The sequence below is a fragment of the Parasteatoda tepidariorum genome, chromosome 1 (assembly GCF_982258835.1).
Source record: "Parasteatoda tepidariorum strain Cologne lab strain chromosome 1, Ptep-v5.0, whole genome shotgun sequence".
Taxonomy (NCBI): Eukaryota; Metazoa; Arthropoda; class Arachnida; order Araneae; family Theridiidae; genus Parasteatoda; species Parasteatoda tepidariorum.
This window is the reverse complement of record NC_141755.1, coordinates 3,127,469-3,144,012: the sequence shown is the minus strand read 5'-3', so window position 1 is coordinate 3,144,012 and position 16,544 is coordinate 3,127,469. Positions and strand designations below refer to the sequence as shown.

Here is a 16,544-nt window from a genome sequence, read left to right as displayed (position 1 = left end):
ACACACCTTTTTTGATGGATTTAGATTCTTGACCCCCAAAATATGGGCCTAATTATTTAGTTAGAAGAGTGGTCCAAAGTCTGAAGAGTCGTTAAAGTTAAAGAATCAAATCTTTGTAAAAATAAAAATTAGTTTCCGAGTCATGTTTTTAGTATAAAAAGTCATATTTTTAAACTTTGAATTTATGAAAACTATTTGCTACAATATGTTGAAAATCAAGTTCTGTACTTAATATTCTGGCTAAAAATGTATAATCCGTACAATACCATTATTATCAAATTCAATAATAAAAAAAAGAATAAATATTTATTAATTAATTTGTGCATTGTATAGTAGGAAAAATGGTTATAATAGCAGGACTTCATAACTGTTTGCAAAAATGTTTTCATTCACTGAAATAATTTATGAGATTTGCAAAACATAATATCAGAAGTCTTTGAGGTGTTCTATTTTTTAGTTTGCTCACTGTAGATTATTCACAAATGTGTAATTATAAAATTAATAGTATTTCTCTCTCTTTTTTTTAACAACATAAGAAATAGAGTGTTTTGTATCTCAAAATTAGTCAATTACCAAAGGAAAAGTTTTGGATCAAATTATAATAAACAATTGAAATATGAATTTGTTACTCTTCATTTCACAGACATCAAACAGTTACAGTTTTCATTTATTTTGTGTTGTGAAATTTGCTTTAGTCTATTTTTTGAAATAATCTGCCTTATGTTGTTAGCTATGGTAGAAAATAGTTTTGGTACTATGAAAATCACCAGAGTGGAAACACAGAATTTGTGTTTCTTCATTTTTTTAAAAAAATTAATTAAAAAAGACATTAAGCTCTTATAATTATTAAATGAAAGCTCATAAATACTAAATGAAAATGTAACATTTATATAGCTTAATGTCTTATTTAATTAATTAAAAAAATGAATAAACACAAATTCTGTGTTTCCACTCTGGTGATTTTCATAGTACCAAAACTATCTTCTACCATAGCTAACAACATAATTTGTACTTTCATATGTTTCATCGAGTCTAAAAGCAAATTTTATAACAATAAAATGAAAATTATTAAAATTCCCAAAGTTAAAAACAAGTACAAAATTATGATAAGTATTTAAATGCTTTAAAAAGTGTAAGGTTAAGTGAATAAATGTGACATTGTATTATTGTATGTAATGTGACATTGAATTATTGAAAATTAATAGCGTCATTATTATATATGAAAATTTCCTCTATGAGTTATGACAATTGAAGTTCAGTGAGGTATTCTCAAGATTTGTGCTACCTTCATTACACTCACAATTTACAATATTCTTTTCTTTATACTGTTATACTGTCGAAATCGCTCATAACGTAGCCTGATTTAACCAGAACCCCGATTAAATAAAGAAATCGAAAATACCCGAGCAGTATAATTTAAAGTTTATTGAAGTGCAGCTCACTTGCCACAAAATACTTGGGAGGTACAATGTTAAGTCTATAGAAGTGCAGCTCACTTAGTGACAATAAGACAGTTCAAAGCAAATTAACTGACCTCTTTTGTACTTTACAGAAGAAAAAAGAAATTTGAATGAAGATATTTATTATATGAAAGATATTAAGAATGATATTTATTAATTAGAAGTAAGAACTTTCACAATTTATTCACAAATGTGTCTTTTATAGTATTTAGTAGCAATGAACAAATATTTTGGCTTCTTCTCACTCGTTATAAGCGAGTTCAACTGAACAGTGTGCAAAATAATAAAAACAAACCCCCCTAAATAACTTTCTAATGATCGGATATTCACTTTCTAGGACACAGTCTTATGGTTTGAGAGGGTGACTTCAAATATGCCAACTAATTTGTGCAGACGATATTTTAAGTTAAGAAATCTTACATAAAAACGCACTTTTTCTAAACAAACGAAACTTTTTTCGACGGATTCGAATTTAAATATAATCAATTGTAAAATCCATTTATCCAAAGACAACTCCATGCAAAATATGACTTTCAATAAATGTTTATTATTTTATTTAGTAACAGTCGAAAAATGTTTGAATCGTAAGCTATAAAATTTTTTACATCATTTTAAAGAATGCAGTTTTACATGGCAAAATACAAAATTTGAGCAAAATCAGTCAAATAGTTCCTGAGAAATCGAATTTTAAAAATGTAACTTTTTCAAAATTTAATTTATTTGGAAATATTGAACCGCTTTCACACAAATTTTGTATTTTGCCATTTAAAATTGCAATCTTTAAAATGATGCAAAAAATCTTTACAATTCAAAACTTTTTCGACTGTTATTTAACCAGAATAACAAAAAACAATAAATATTTCTTAAAATTTATTTTTTGTATGGAATTATCTTTGGAAAAACTAATTTTATAATTTTGTGCAAAAATTTTTCAATTCACTTAAAAAGTTCTCGGGGTATGACAAATACGGAAAAAGTAAAATTAACATTAAGTAGTCCAAAATTTAAATCACTCGCCTGGTGTTTGGCCAGGAGTTCATATTTCACAGATTGCAGCAACCCCCTATATTTGGGAGGTCAGAAATCTGAATCCATTGGAAAAAAAAGAGAAAGTATGTTTTTGTGTTTGATTTCTTAAATTAAAATATAGTCTGCACTAATTAATTAGCATATTCGAGGTCATTCTCTTGAACCACTTAGATTGAGTTTTAAAACATGAAAATCCAATGATTAGATCAAAAGTTATTTAGGGTGACCCGTTTTATTTATTTTTGGGGCACTGTACATCAATAAATATAACCTAATTATTAAGAAAATTAAAATATAGTTTAATGATTTCACATATTTGTGAGAAAGTATTTTAATTAAGATGAGTAATCAATCTTAACAAATAAAATTTGAAAACTATTTATTCAGAGTACTAAAAACAACTATGATAAGTTTTAAGTCCACGTTTAAGTATCATAAAATGGATGTAAAAATTGAAGATGGTAAAAAGTAAGTCCACAAGCAATAAATTCAGTAATTTGCTAAATTTTTGAAAAGTAAAGGAAAAAATTAATAGATAAATAAACCACTAACTTTTTCCCGTCATTATTTTTTAATGGAATAATACTTGAACTTGGAGCTTCAGAGCCATAAGATTGAATTTTATTAGAATCAATATTTTTGGAGCCATTTTCATCTTTCTCTAAACACAAGAGATGACTGAAAACTCCCTGGAACATTTATTTTATTATTAATAAAAACAGCATGCAACTAATTAAATTTAAAAAGCATGGAAATGAATTTTGTTCTAAAAATGTTATTAAAATAAAGATTAGTGTTTACTGTTAAGAATAGAGCATATACCATTAATAAAAAAACACTTTGTGTTACTTTATTTGAAGAAAAAAAAAGCTTTTTTTTTTGCAATGGCTATATTTGTTCTTAAAGTATTAAATTAAAATATAAATTTTTGCTATGTGACAGCAAAAAAAAATTTCATGAAAAATAACCCTCATTAAAGGATCATAAATCAAGTAAGACTCTTGCCCTATATTTTTAAAATAAAGTTTCATCACGAAACAAATTTCAAAATATATAGTATTTTAAAATAAACAAGAAAAAATATATAAAAAATAGTTCAGTATTTTACAAACTTAAAAGCAATAACTTATTTACATTACAGAAACAAAAAAGATCACTACGACAGGTATTTAAAGAATTATGCACAACTTTCTAAGGGGAATAACAACAAAATTTTAAAGATACTTTAAAGTATGCTGCTCATGCAATGCATGAGCAGCTTACTTACAATATTTTCGCATATGTATACATATTTCCGATATAAAAAAACAAATAAAGTTTTGCACACTTAGTCTTTTTTAATCAAATTAAATTATAGCAAGTTTCTAAATTTCCCCGTTCAAAAATAAATTTTATAATGTTTCTAATGCATATGAGATACTTACACCAATTATTGTCAAATTAAATTTGTTAACTATGTTTGTGTTGAACATGTTCTGGTGAAATAAATCGTTCTGATGTGTGCAAAAAAAATTTATTTACAGTTTAATGACAGGGGTCTGTCTAGGTTTTTCTGAGAGGTAGCTATTTTGTGAAAATTTAGACAAAATTTGTGAAAAATTAAAAGTTATATTTAAAATTCAACACAAAAATATGGTAAAAATGTGGATTGATCGTTTCTTAAGGGATACAAAAATAAAATTTTAAGAAAAAATATTTTGTGAAACTACCGTTTTTCTTAAAATTGAATTTGTGAAACTACCGTTTTTCCTGTGAAATTGAATTTGTAAAGGTACCGCTAAACGGTAGCAAAATTCGGCCTGGACAGATCCCTGAATGAAATTAACACATAAAAAGTTATACAATTTTCTCATGCTAATTATGCAGCTTTTTTCTTTTTGTTGTTTAAATTAACTTTTGATTGGAAGGAAATAATTTTTCAAAGGTCCAAATAGGCCACCCAGAATGCACACTGTGCACCCCTACGCAAAAGAGTTACAAGCGATCAAAAAATGAAAACTATTTTTCAGTCAAATACTCATATTCAAATGCATGAAGAAATATATAAAATTTTTGAAAAACACTTAAAAAAATGCTTACTTCTTTGCCTCCAATATTTGAATTTCCGCTTAAATAAAGAGAACCATTTGAAATGGAGGGTGAATATATATTTTGACAATTAACCCAAACAGTCCTCGATTTCAATTTACTAGCTGCTTCTAGGGATAGGAACATTTCCTCACACCAGATGCTAACATTTGAATGTTTCTTATTTTGATTGAACATAGCAATGGATTCTTTAACAGTGCGAAACTGTTCAATATACACTCCTGGGCCACATCGTACATTTTGGTCCTAAAATGAAATACTGATAAATAATTTTGGAATAAGAGTTAATGAGAAAAATTTTGCAGCACAAATAAAAGGCTCTGTTCATCACAGATGAGATTTAAAAAAAATTGAATTTTCTTCCAATCTAGGACACTACATTTAAATTTAAACTAATATGTAATGTTTATATTTTCCCCTACTTCTAGAAGTCATTTAAAGTGATTAATTAGATAATAGCTTTAGATATTGAATGTTTATGGCATAAGAAAAGTGAGTCAAAAGATGTTTGATGTTAATTTAATAATTTCCAAGTTACAATTTTTCAATAGCATTTTGTACCTTAATAATAATTATGTTTACAAAATTAATATATGCATAAAAAATTGTGCCTGGAAACTTTATCTTTCATTTAAAAAAATTTTATATTTTCTAAAATTTTTGCTAAATAAATAAATTATACAAATTTGTTTTTTCCCCAACTTTTTAACAATGTTAAACTTTACGAAAAAATTTATTATTAGTTATTATACATGAAATTTTTTTGGGCAAAAGTCTGATACATTTTTAATACGTTAAAAAAAAGAGCAATAAAAAGCAAGACCTTGTTCCATACATTTAAAGATTTTTTTTCTTCTTCAAGAAATATTTAGGAATTTAACTACATTTTTGGCAGTAAAAAAATATTATTTTTTTTTTTACACAATATAATATTAAATTTATTGACATCAATAAATGCAAGACTTAAACAAGAAACACAATTTCAATAAAGGTTAATGAAACTAAAATACAGATTACACATGAATTACAAAATATTTTACCAAAAACACAACGGGGGATGTTTTTTGCAACTAAGTAACATTCAATAAATGACATTCAAAGTACAAAAATTAAAATTACAAAAGTTATACTACTATCAGTCAAGGCAAACTGCAAAAAAGTCTAAAATAATAGAAAATTATGCGAGTAAGTACTGCATGTTGAAACAGCATTATTTTACATAAACGCTTAAATTTTTTAAACCTGAATTTATTAACATACCTTCGTCTTCAAAACATATACATCAAGGAAAATGTATTTGGGGGTTATTAACACATGAAGCAATGAATAAAGAGGCTACGAAACTTGGAGCATAAGATTTTTACATTATTATGGTTTATTAAAAAAAAATGCTACTTCATTTGATATACAATTCTGCTAATAGTGCCAGATAGTGGTGAATAAAAGTTCAAAATTTTAAAATCCGGAATCTATTCGTATGAAAATTAGTGCAACTGTTTCTTGCTGTTATTATTGATTTAGTTATTATTGATGAATATTATTATTGATTTAGTATTAAATAAATAAATAATAAAATAAAGCAACTCTGAGAAGAATCTGTTTAAGAATCAAGATGAGGAGATTAGTACATACAAACTTTTTTTGGCTGAGCTAGATAAGTCTTTAAACTAAATACAGCAGAATTTTATTCATTTGAATCTCTTTGAGGGATTGTGAATAATGGCCTATTTCAGAATGTGAGGAAATTCATAGGTTAAAGTGATAGAAATTATTACCAAACTCTTGGGCTACATAAAATATAGAACAAATGTAAATAGTTATTATTTCCATGTCATTAAAGTTATTACTTTTGCAAGAAACAATCAGTTTTTCATTACCTATATACAAGTCATGGTGGCTCAGGGGATATAGCATTCTCTTTCTAATGAGGTGAACCAGGTTCGAATTCCAGCGATGGCTGGTTGATACGAAATCTGCACCTGGCTCGCACTGACACAAAATATCAGATCATGAGTTAAGAGTCCTCTTGCCACCAGACTACCGTGGGAAGTTTTTGTGGTTTTCCTTTTCAGTGCAACGCTCCAGTGTTCCGTTGTCTTCTGTATTTGGTTCAAAATTACAAGGCTACAGAGTTGAACATTAGTAGTCATAAACCCAAAATTGGGTCAGTTGTTCTATGACGGTTACAAAATAAAATTACCTATACCCATATCATTATCTAAAAAGAACCTGGTGGCACAGACTGACAGTTTTATTGTAAATAAATTAATAAATAAAACACAATTTTATTTTTCAATCGTCAAAAGATTAAGTAAAGATGTAAATACCTTAAGACCAGAATTGAAATTCATTATGGCAGCTGGGACATATTGGTCTCCTTCTTCAGTTATATTACATTTACTAACACTCTGAAATTTAAGAAGTTCAACTATTTTTATATAAAAAATATTGATTTTATTTTTTACTCGTAAGATTTGAAAATGTACTTACAAATAATTCATCTGCAGTATACCCCAACAGTAAATTTTGCACCTGTGCAACCGTTGCTTCACTGCTCATAATGTAAAATGGTGGTCTACAGTCTATATGGTCACCAAATGAGCCACATACTTTCAGTGTTAATAGTTTAACAAATTTTTTCTGAATTGATTCTTGAAGATAGATTTTACAAATGGGCCATGGTTCCTGGAATTAATATTTTGAGAATTAGTACAACTCTTATAACAACAGATTTTAAGTTTCAAAATCAACATTATGATACATTGAGATTATTTTTTAAGAATTCTTTTAGGTATTTGTAAAAAATAAATATTTTAATCTCACTTACAAAATTTAACTCACTCAAAAATCTTTCAAGTATAATTTTTTTTCCTATACACTGTGACCATGGTAGTGTAAAGCCTGATTATAAGTTATCTGACTCTGCTATTTCCAGATATAATAGTTTAATTAGACTAACTGCTTGGCAGTCAAACAAACTGTAGTCGAACTGAATTTATTTAGAAATATAACTGGTGGCAAAAGGTCACACTAGACACATCACAAATTGGGATCCAAAAGCTACAGAAATAGATATGGGGTTCACCCAGCTGCTTGAAAAAATTCTATTATTATTTTGCAGATGAACGCACAATTTATTTATATCTTAAGTAAATTTGAATCAGTTCCAGATGTAAATTAAATTTTTTCAGAGTTAGAGTCAGCAACTTAGATGCAAGTATATGTCTATGGAAATCTGTATTTATTTGCATATATTTTGAAAATTGTATAAAAATATACAATTTTATCATATTTAATGCTTAAATTATCACAAATTAACAATACTAAGTATTGAAAATTGAAATCTAATACTAAATCACAAGAACTTTAATCAGACCATTGTAGGCGTTTCGATTTCGAAAATTTGATTGGTAGCAAACTTAGCAATGGATAAAAATCATGATATTGACATAGCAGAATTTTTTACATTAATGCCCAAATTAAAAAATTTTCATTTATATATTTTGTACATTGCATTAACTATTTTGATTTTAGTTGGAAAAGAATTATTAAGACTTATTATTATGAAGACTTTTTTAAAGAAAATAAAATAAAAACTCTTTAAAGCCACTTTTTGTTTTATTAGAAAATTCCAACAGAATTGGAGTAGCTCACAAAAAATTATCAAAAAGAGCAAAGTGTCATGATGTTATTGTCATCTAAAATTATGTGACTACAATAAAAAAAAGTACTCCTAGAATAGTATTTATAAATATATTTGTTGAATATTAATTAAGTAACAAATAATGAAATCATGTCAACACTTTTTTCTTCCAGACATTGTGAAAAATCATTTTTGAATCAGACTTAAAAATACAAATAGTTACACCATTAATTGAATGTTTGATAATTACTGTTATTGATAAAAAGTTAAAATGAAATTAATGCATAAAATAATTATTATGTAAAAAAATTCCTGAGAACTTAGATGCAATTTCAGAACTGAGCATGAAAATTATAGGTAATATATAGCACTATAAAGAAAATAGACTTTCATAATTTAAATGGAAGTTCCATTTTTTTTATTTTAAACAGTGTTATTATTAAAAAAAAATTCTTAACATAGTTTATGGAATTAAAAAATTCCTGTGAGCTTACATTGCATTTTTAGAAATATGGAGCAGTAGGTAGAAATGGTTTAAAAAAAAAAAAGGAAAACAATTTATGCTTTTATCTCTCACTTTGAAAGCATAAAAACAGTACATTTGATTATAACAGTTAAAACTCATAATATTGAACACTAACTTGATTTAAAATAGTATATTTGTAAAATCAATTAAACATACAAAAGTACCTTCACATCGAAAATTTGTATAATTTCTAGTATACTTGATATGGCTGCATCGAGATCGGCACTTTCGTATATAATTACAGATGGCCATTGGTTGGGAATGATTTCACAAGGAATATTTTTACTTATGGATCCAGAGAGAAACGTTTTGTGTTTTAAAATAATTTTATCTACATTGGGAAAACTTGACAATGATGAAACTTTGCAAGAAATCACATTAAAAGCTCCTGCAGGCAATCTGTTAGAGAAAAAAAATAAAAACTAAAAACTTATTATATGAAGTTTATAAACAAAATAATAACTGTAACTTTCTAATTAATAATTTTAAAATTTACAGCAATTTTACTATCTAAGAATTATATCCAATGATTACATGTAAAGCTATTAATGCAGCATTCATAAGCCCTAATTTACTCCATATTATTTGCAATTGAGATGGATTATAGCCAGATTTTTCAGCAAAAAATAAGCACCTTTTAAGTACTTTTTAAGCACTCAAAATTTTTTTTTAGAAGCTTTCCAAAAAAAAAAATAAAAAAATAAAAAACGATTATAATTAGGATCCAGACGTGCCAACCTAGCAAAATTAACATTCAGGAGTTTCCTTAACAAGAATTCAGGAGATTTCAGGAGGGATAAAAAAAGGCGCACGGTATGCAATATTTGACACTTCTAAGGAATTTTAAGTAAAAAATTTATTAAATATAAGAATGCAAGAAATTTTACACACTAATAGAGCACAAATTGTGGAAAAATATTAAATAGAAATAAAATAATTAAACACAGATTTAGAAACAAAATTATATTAGGTAGATACTCTTTATTTAAAAAATAAATACCATTTCCTTAATAAAACATTATTCAAAAACCCTTGACACTGTAATAAAAATGAACAAAAACTTTTAAAAAATAAACAAATTGAAGAACTATTTTATTTTAAAAAACCAATTCAATACTAATGTATAATAATACTAATGTCTGTAAAATAGAGAATCAATTAACCGGAATGCTCGGGACCATCGCCATCCCGGATGACTTAATTTCCCGGTTTTCTGGATCGACCAAAAAGTGTCGTTAATCGATGTTTTATCGAGCCCAAATTACAAGGAAAAAGTGTAAACACATTTTAAAGTAAGAGAAAAAAAAAAGAGCACTCCTAAATTGAAAAAGGAAAAAAATTGTAGAAAAATAACATATAAAAGAATAAAAAAATTAGCAAGTTTAGACAAGAAAAACAAGCTTAAAAGGAAAACTTATTAATCTAAATAAAAACAACACTTGAAAATTATCGATCCGAAACGATAGTTAAAAAACGGCACTAGCATAAATATTAAAACCTGGATCAAGGCAAGATCAATGAAATTTATAAAAAAAAAAAAAAAACTAATGATAAAATTTAGGAATAAAAATAATTTATTGAGTGCGAAATTTATCAGGAAAAGGAAAAAAAAAATCAAACGTAGTGGAATCAGAAAAACAAAACTGCAATCTACTTCATAAATTAATTGTATGTTTAAATTAATAAACAATTTTCCTTTTATTTTTTTTAATAAAAACACTACTTTTAATTAAAGCAGGTGCGATTCGACATCAAGAAAAACTTGCGAATGGTACCGCACTTCCAAAGAATCAGAATTTATTCAAAAGGAAAATTTTTTTATTTTTTATTAATCAATGTCAAATAGATAAATATATTTTTCTCATTCCTCTTCTGTTTACTGATATGCATGTGCAATGCATTTTCCCCACCCCCTCGTAAATCAAACAGAACACGAAATCAGCATGCCACTCCTCTGAGTTCGATTGACGGCCTAAAGGAGAAAATAAAGATCTAAAATCTTCAAGGTCGCAGAAGAAATGACGTTTCTCTGGGTAAACGGGGGGAAAAATTCTCCCCTTTGTCACATTTTCCTCTACTCAAGGATGAGTCCAATTTCCACTTTTTTTTTTCCATATCGTTTTAGTTCAAAATGGCGGGAGAAACGAGCGAAACTTTTTGCCGGATTATCTGGATACCGCATAAATGGTTCTCTACTGTATGCATAAAAAAAAAAGATGCAGATGTAGCTCTTCGCAATTAAGTCTTGCTAAAGTCATTGGTACATGATTTTTTGAAATTGGTTGCATACTTCCGTTTCTACTTAGACATCCTTGGAAAAAAAAAATTTTTAATATACGAAGACTAAGCGAATAATGAATATCACGTTGCTAGTTTACAAGTTTGTTGCCAACCGTGGTAAAATACGAATTGAAAACTATAAAAACAGAAAGATACAATATCAATTATAACAATCGAGAGTACGAGTTTCCCCACCCCTGTACGCACGGACGTCACTCGATATCGTCATATGACGTCATCGCATTCAACTCAGCACGAAGATTCCTACGAATCCCAGTGTAAGGGGGTGGGTGAAGTAGAAGTGTTAAAGAGGGGTAACGTTGAAGAGGAGGGAAAAATAAAGCACGTGCAACTACGCCTCAGGCAGATGGTAGTTCGATAAGAGGGGATGGAATTCACCCTGAAAGAAAAACAAAACTTCCGCAATTGCGGAAAAATTAGGTAATTTTGAGTTTGGCCGTCGATTGCAGTAAAATTCGGGAGTTTTTTTAATCAATTCCGGAGGGCGGGAGAATAACTCAAAATTCGGGAGACTCCCGCAAAATGCGGGAGAGTTGGCACGTCTGAGGATCTGTGCAGTAATAAAATTTTTTTTTTTTTCTATCATTTAAAGTTCTTAATTTGTAAACATAAAATCAATAAAATTAAAAAAAAAAAAATTTCAAAAACTTTACATAATCATGATAAAATAACTAGTTTCTGATAAATACTGCAGAGATAATTGTGAAAATCATGCATTTTTGGCAATTTAGAACGACAATCGACATGGCAAAGAAAAATATCTCTTTAAAAGATAGAAAATTAAGCTCTTTTTACAAATCTCGAATAAAAAAAAGCACCTTTAAGGGCTTTTAAAAAAACATAAACCAAAAATAAGCACTTTTAAAAAACGCTACGCTCCCTATATCCAGAATTCAAAGTGAATAAAAATAGGCTGATGGATAAAAATAATCACATAAAAGGAAATTTCAAATCTTAATGTAAACTCTTGAGACTGAAAAAAGAGGAAGGGTACACCAATATATAAGGTTGACGCCATAAATTATTTTAGAATGACTGCCATTAAATAGAAATAATTAAATAATCGATATTAATTATTTATATTGACATTTATTTAAACACAACAAAATTATATTTATTGTAAAAAAGAATAGATGAAGAAATTTGATATGTATATACAAATTTCTGTTTTATATTTATCCAGACAGAAAAAAAACCGTGATAAAAGTTTGTTGCACGTGGTTGCGACTTACTATATCTTCATAATACATGTTTAAATCATTTAGGATTTTTACACCAATTTCATCATTTTCGGATCGATAAAAATTTCTCAGTTCCTCAATAATTTTTACCGTCACACCAAAGTTTTCCCTTTTAGTTCTTTTTTGGAAAGTATCAATTGAGTATTGGTTTCTTCATAATCACTCTTGACAACATTATTTGCTATTATTTCAACAAATTCTTCCATATTGCTCTTTAGAGATTCTATATACTGGTCCATGTTTACAAAACACTCAACATGGATCAGACCTTCTCCAGCACATTACGTAATTCAGTTAAAAAGCTTGATTTTTTATGGGATATTATTTTAATCAATATACTTCAAACAATTAATTTTATGAAATATGGCAAAAAAATTATGCCCTACCCTGCAGAATCACAGTTGTGCTAATAAAAAAGCACTTAAATTTTCTCTGTAGTCAATATTTAAATTATTCTTTTGACAATCAATGTTCTTGTCAATATTTACAAAATCATCACTGTCGCATAACGCTTCCTCTACCACATTACATAATTCATTAACAAAGCTTGATTTCTTATGGGACATAATTTTAAATAATATATTTAAAACAGTTAAATAACTCTATGACAAAATATGTGCTAATTTAAATTAAGATTTGCCTTACCCTGCAGAATCACATAGTTGAGCTAATAAAAAAGCACTTAAATTTTCTTTGCAGTCCACTAAACATATCGCTGCATTCCCCGAAGCAAGGACAGCACTTAATACCCAAAGACTTGACACCAAAGTATCATTATCGCATATAATACAAACAACACCTGGAAACAAAATCAAGCAGATTATTAAAACAGTTATGATTGATGGATTAACTGTAGAATTTAATGGCACAAGAGCTGGAAGCATACATAAAGCTTTGAATGAACCCAAAATTACCGTAATAAATCAAACAAAATAAAGAGAAAATATATAACCTATATTTGCACCTTTGGGGGGGGGGTGGAAAATAGAGGATAAAGGGAGATTATTATGACGAGAGATGTTGCTAGACTTTGAGGGTTGTGATGCTATTATAGGCATTACATATTTCCTAGCTTTTAAAATTCATTTAATTTCCTAAATTTAATTTCATTAATCATTCTTAACCCTGTTATAATTAAACTAATAAATTATAAAATTTTTATCCCATTTTATAAAAAGAGAATACAAACCATTTCTTTTCTTAACAATCAATCTAACAAACTCTTTTATTCAATACAAGTGTATAACTCTTAATTTACTGCTGCAACTAAATCCATTATCAAAAAAAAATTTTAGTTCTATTTTTTTAAGCTATATTACTTCTCTAGCCACAAAAATGTTTTGGATATAGGATTCTAACAACCTTTTTGGTGATTTAGTAGTTAATAATTTACTATTGATAATGCAGTGTTTTTTTTTTGTGTGGCTATATTATGCATCGATAACTTGCCAAATTTTGGATCTCTTCCCATTAGCAAATATTCATTCAATCTGAAATTCTTGGCATTAGGACTGAGGGGGGGGGGATTTGTATGTCCAATTTAAAATGACGATTCCATTATAATAAACTACAATATAACACTACTAATCTGAAATTCAGTAATATGAAATTTGAATCCTATGAAATTTTCCAACTCCTTAAAAACAAAAAGGTGCTTAATAGAAATATTTCTAAAAAGGAATAAAAAAAAATTAAAAAAAAACTATGGAAATCTAAACAATTAGCAGGCAAAATACAGGGTTTAGTTTAAATGTGTGATTCAATAACTCAAATATAATCTCTGAAAGAACAACAGCTGTTGGAATGGCAGAATTCTAAAACCCTATATACAGATATCACAATATAGCAAAATTTTAAATCTTTATTATGGACCTAGCATAATCAGAATTCCTAATAATTCAAGTTTTATGATATTTATATAACAGTTTCATTAGCTTAATTTCAATAGGATCTACTAAATAAGTAAAATAAAAAATTTGAAAAATTACTTTTATGAAATTTTTTTTTTATATGTATTTATAGTTAAATATCCATACAAACTAAAAAAAAAAGTAATTTTTTTATAGTCCAAAAAATTTAACTATTAATATTAAAATCATTATCAATTAAAAAAAAGCAAATAAAATTTTAAATACAATATAAAGGAATATTTTAAATTATGTATATTACTTCTTTACATTTACTAACAATTTAAGTATCCAAAAATCTAAACCAAATTCAGGAAATTATTCAACATCCTAACAATGACTTACAATTTAAAAAATTAGCTCAAGAAAAAAAAGGAGAAAAATTTATAAAGATTGCTGCATTTTGCTTGGGAAACAAATTGTTTATTCTCATTAAATTTTTAAATTGCAAATTTTGTCAACAGTTGATGCTGCTGACTTGAATGACTATGACACAAGGTTTTCTGTTGCAATGTCTTAACTTTCCAATGAAAATAATTCTTCAGGTATCAATTATTTTTTGTCCTAAAATTGCATCACAATGTAATCTAAAATGGTGGTTATTTTGAAAACTAAATGGAAATAAGGTCCAATACAGAAAATGCTACATCAAGCATATTTAAAAATAAATCAGAATCTGAAATGCTGTTTATTTCTGTTATCAACTACTTAAAAATGAATTAAATATATAAAACAATACAAAAGTAATATCATAAATAGAATAAAGCAGGTCCTTGGAATAGCCTGACAATGCAGCAAATAGATTTTTATAGTTTTTTGAGTTAGCAGCATGAACCATTGATGATCTTTGTTCTTAAATTTGAAACTTAGTGAAAGAAAATCTCTGGTTTCCTAAATCGAACACAGTACTTTCCTAAAAAGTATCATTTCTAATTATTTTTTAAAAAGAAAATTCAATATTTTAATCATTAAATTTTTATTTAAACTATGCGTTTTTTTTTTGGCAAAAAATTGTTTCAACATTATATGCAGGCATTTAACAAAGAATTATTCAACTTCATTTTAAAGAAATTAATCATTTCATAAGACAATAATCACAATATAAAAGAACATTTATTTCTGGCTTCTCTGTAATAATATTACTTAATTAATGGGTGTTAATAGTTAAAACAGGGTGCGCTGTACTTTTTTTCTTTGGATACAGTAACCGAATCTTGTGGGTTACTGTAATAACCGAATAAATATATAACCGAATCAAGGTTGACAAATTAGTTATTTATTTGAAAATCAGGCAACTATGCCTCTTCTTTAAAAAAATCAAAACCTAAATTATTCTAAGCAATATTGCCCTAAAATTTAACTGAATCAAATGATAGAATGCGAATATTTTATGAATGATAAAAAATTCATATTGTTACTCTTATGTTTCAATAAAAACAAAATCATGAGTTTGAAAATATTGGCTTTAAGCAAAAATAAACTAGTGGAGACCTTCAAACCAGAAATTTTTTTTGTCAGGCATTTGTTTATGCCTTTTTCTTTATTAAAATAACCATAAAAGAAATAAATTAAAAAACAAAGAACTAATAAGACTATATTTAATTGTAATTATGCAAATACTTTACCAGTTGGTTTCCATTCTTCAGAAAGATCTTTATCACCAACTAATGCAGCATAATAATTAAAAGAGTCAATGAGATATGGCACATTATATTTTTCTCTTAAACGTCCATATTTAGTCAAACTGTCAATGGCATTTAGCAGTTTACTTTGCTGTTCAATGTATTCAGATACTCTGAAATCAGTTATTATATTAGTTACAAATTTGAAATAATATACACTTACAGATTGGTGGCAAATAAATCATGAAAATACACTATTTATCCAAGTCAATAAAATAGTAAATAACCATTTGTGTTAATATATTATTTTGATATTATCTCACAGAGATATCTAAGCCGACGTCACTTCAATTATCTATCCACTTGAAATAAATCGAGGATCCATCACTGATAGAAACCAATAAAATAGGCAAAGATACATAGTACAAGACAAACTACTCAGGCCAAAAGAGCCTTGAAAAGCGACGAAGCATTACTACGCTCCATTCGTGGTACTAGTAGTTGGTGTAGTCCTAGTTTTTGCGGAATTTTTCTGTTCCTAACATGACAATCAAAGACTCACACTCTTCAATTTCTTCATTTAAATTCTAAGTAAATAATATTCGAGTTGATTATTCTAAGATGCATTCTACCAACAGTATGTCTTTTCCTAAAATACACTATAAAGATTTTTTCAGATAATGAAAGGAATTTAAAGTTAATTAAATTTAAGACAGATTTTAAATTA

At 27.2% G+C, this 16,544-nt stretch overlaps 1 protein-coding gene across 4 annotated transcripts in view; it reads right to left on the bottom strand.

Moving 5' to 3' along the window:
* LOC107444345 (aldehyde dehydrogenase family 16 member A1) overlaps positions 1–16,544 on the bottom strand; it is a 40,336-nt gene that overhangs the window by 14,289 nt on the left and 9,503 nt on the right. For 3 of the 4 annotated variants that reach the window (XM_087158439.1, XM_087158435.1, XM_087158438.1), the window contains exons 3-9: positions 15,821–15,990; positions 12,934–13,087; positions 8,911–9,145; positions 7,068–7,262; positions 6,905–6,985; positions 4,569–4,823; positions 3,042–3,178 (exon numbers count right to left, since the gene is read on the bottom strand). In XM_087158439.1, the coding sequence (XP_087014565.1) occupies positions 3,042–3,178; positions 4,569–4,823; positions 6,905–6,985; positions 7,068–7,262; positions 8,911–9,145; positions 12,934–13,087; positions 15,821–15,990 (1,227 nt within the window). The remainder of the gene's footprint in view (positions 1–3,041; positions 3,179–4,568; positions 4,824–6,904; positions 6,986–7,067; positions 7,263–8,910; positions 9,146–12,933; positions 13,088–15,820; positions 15,991–16,544) is intronic. The other variant, XM_087158436.1, reaches the window with a different exon arrangement.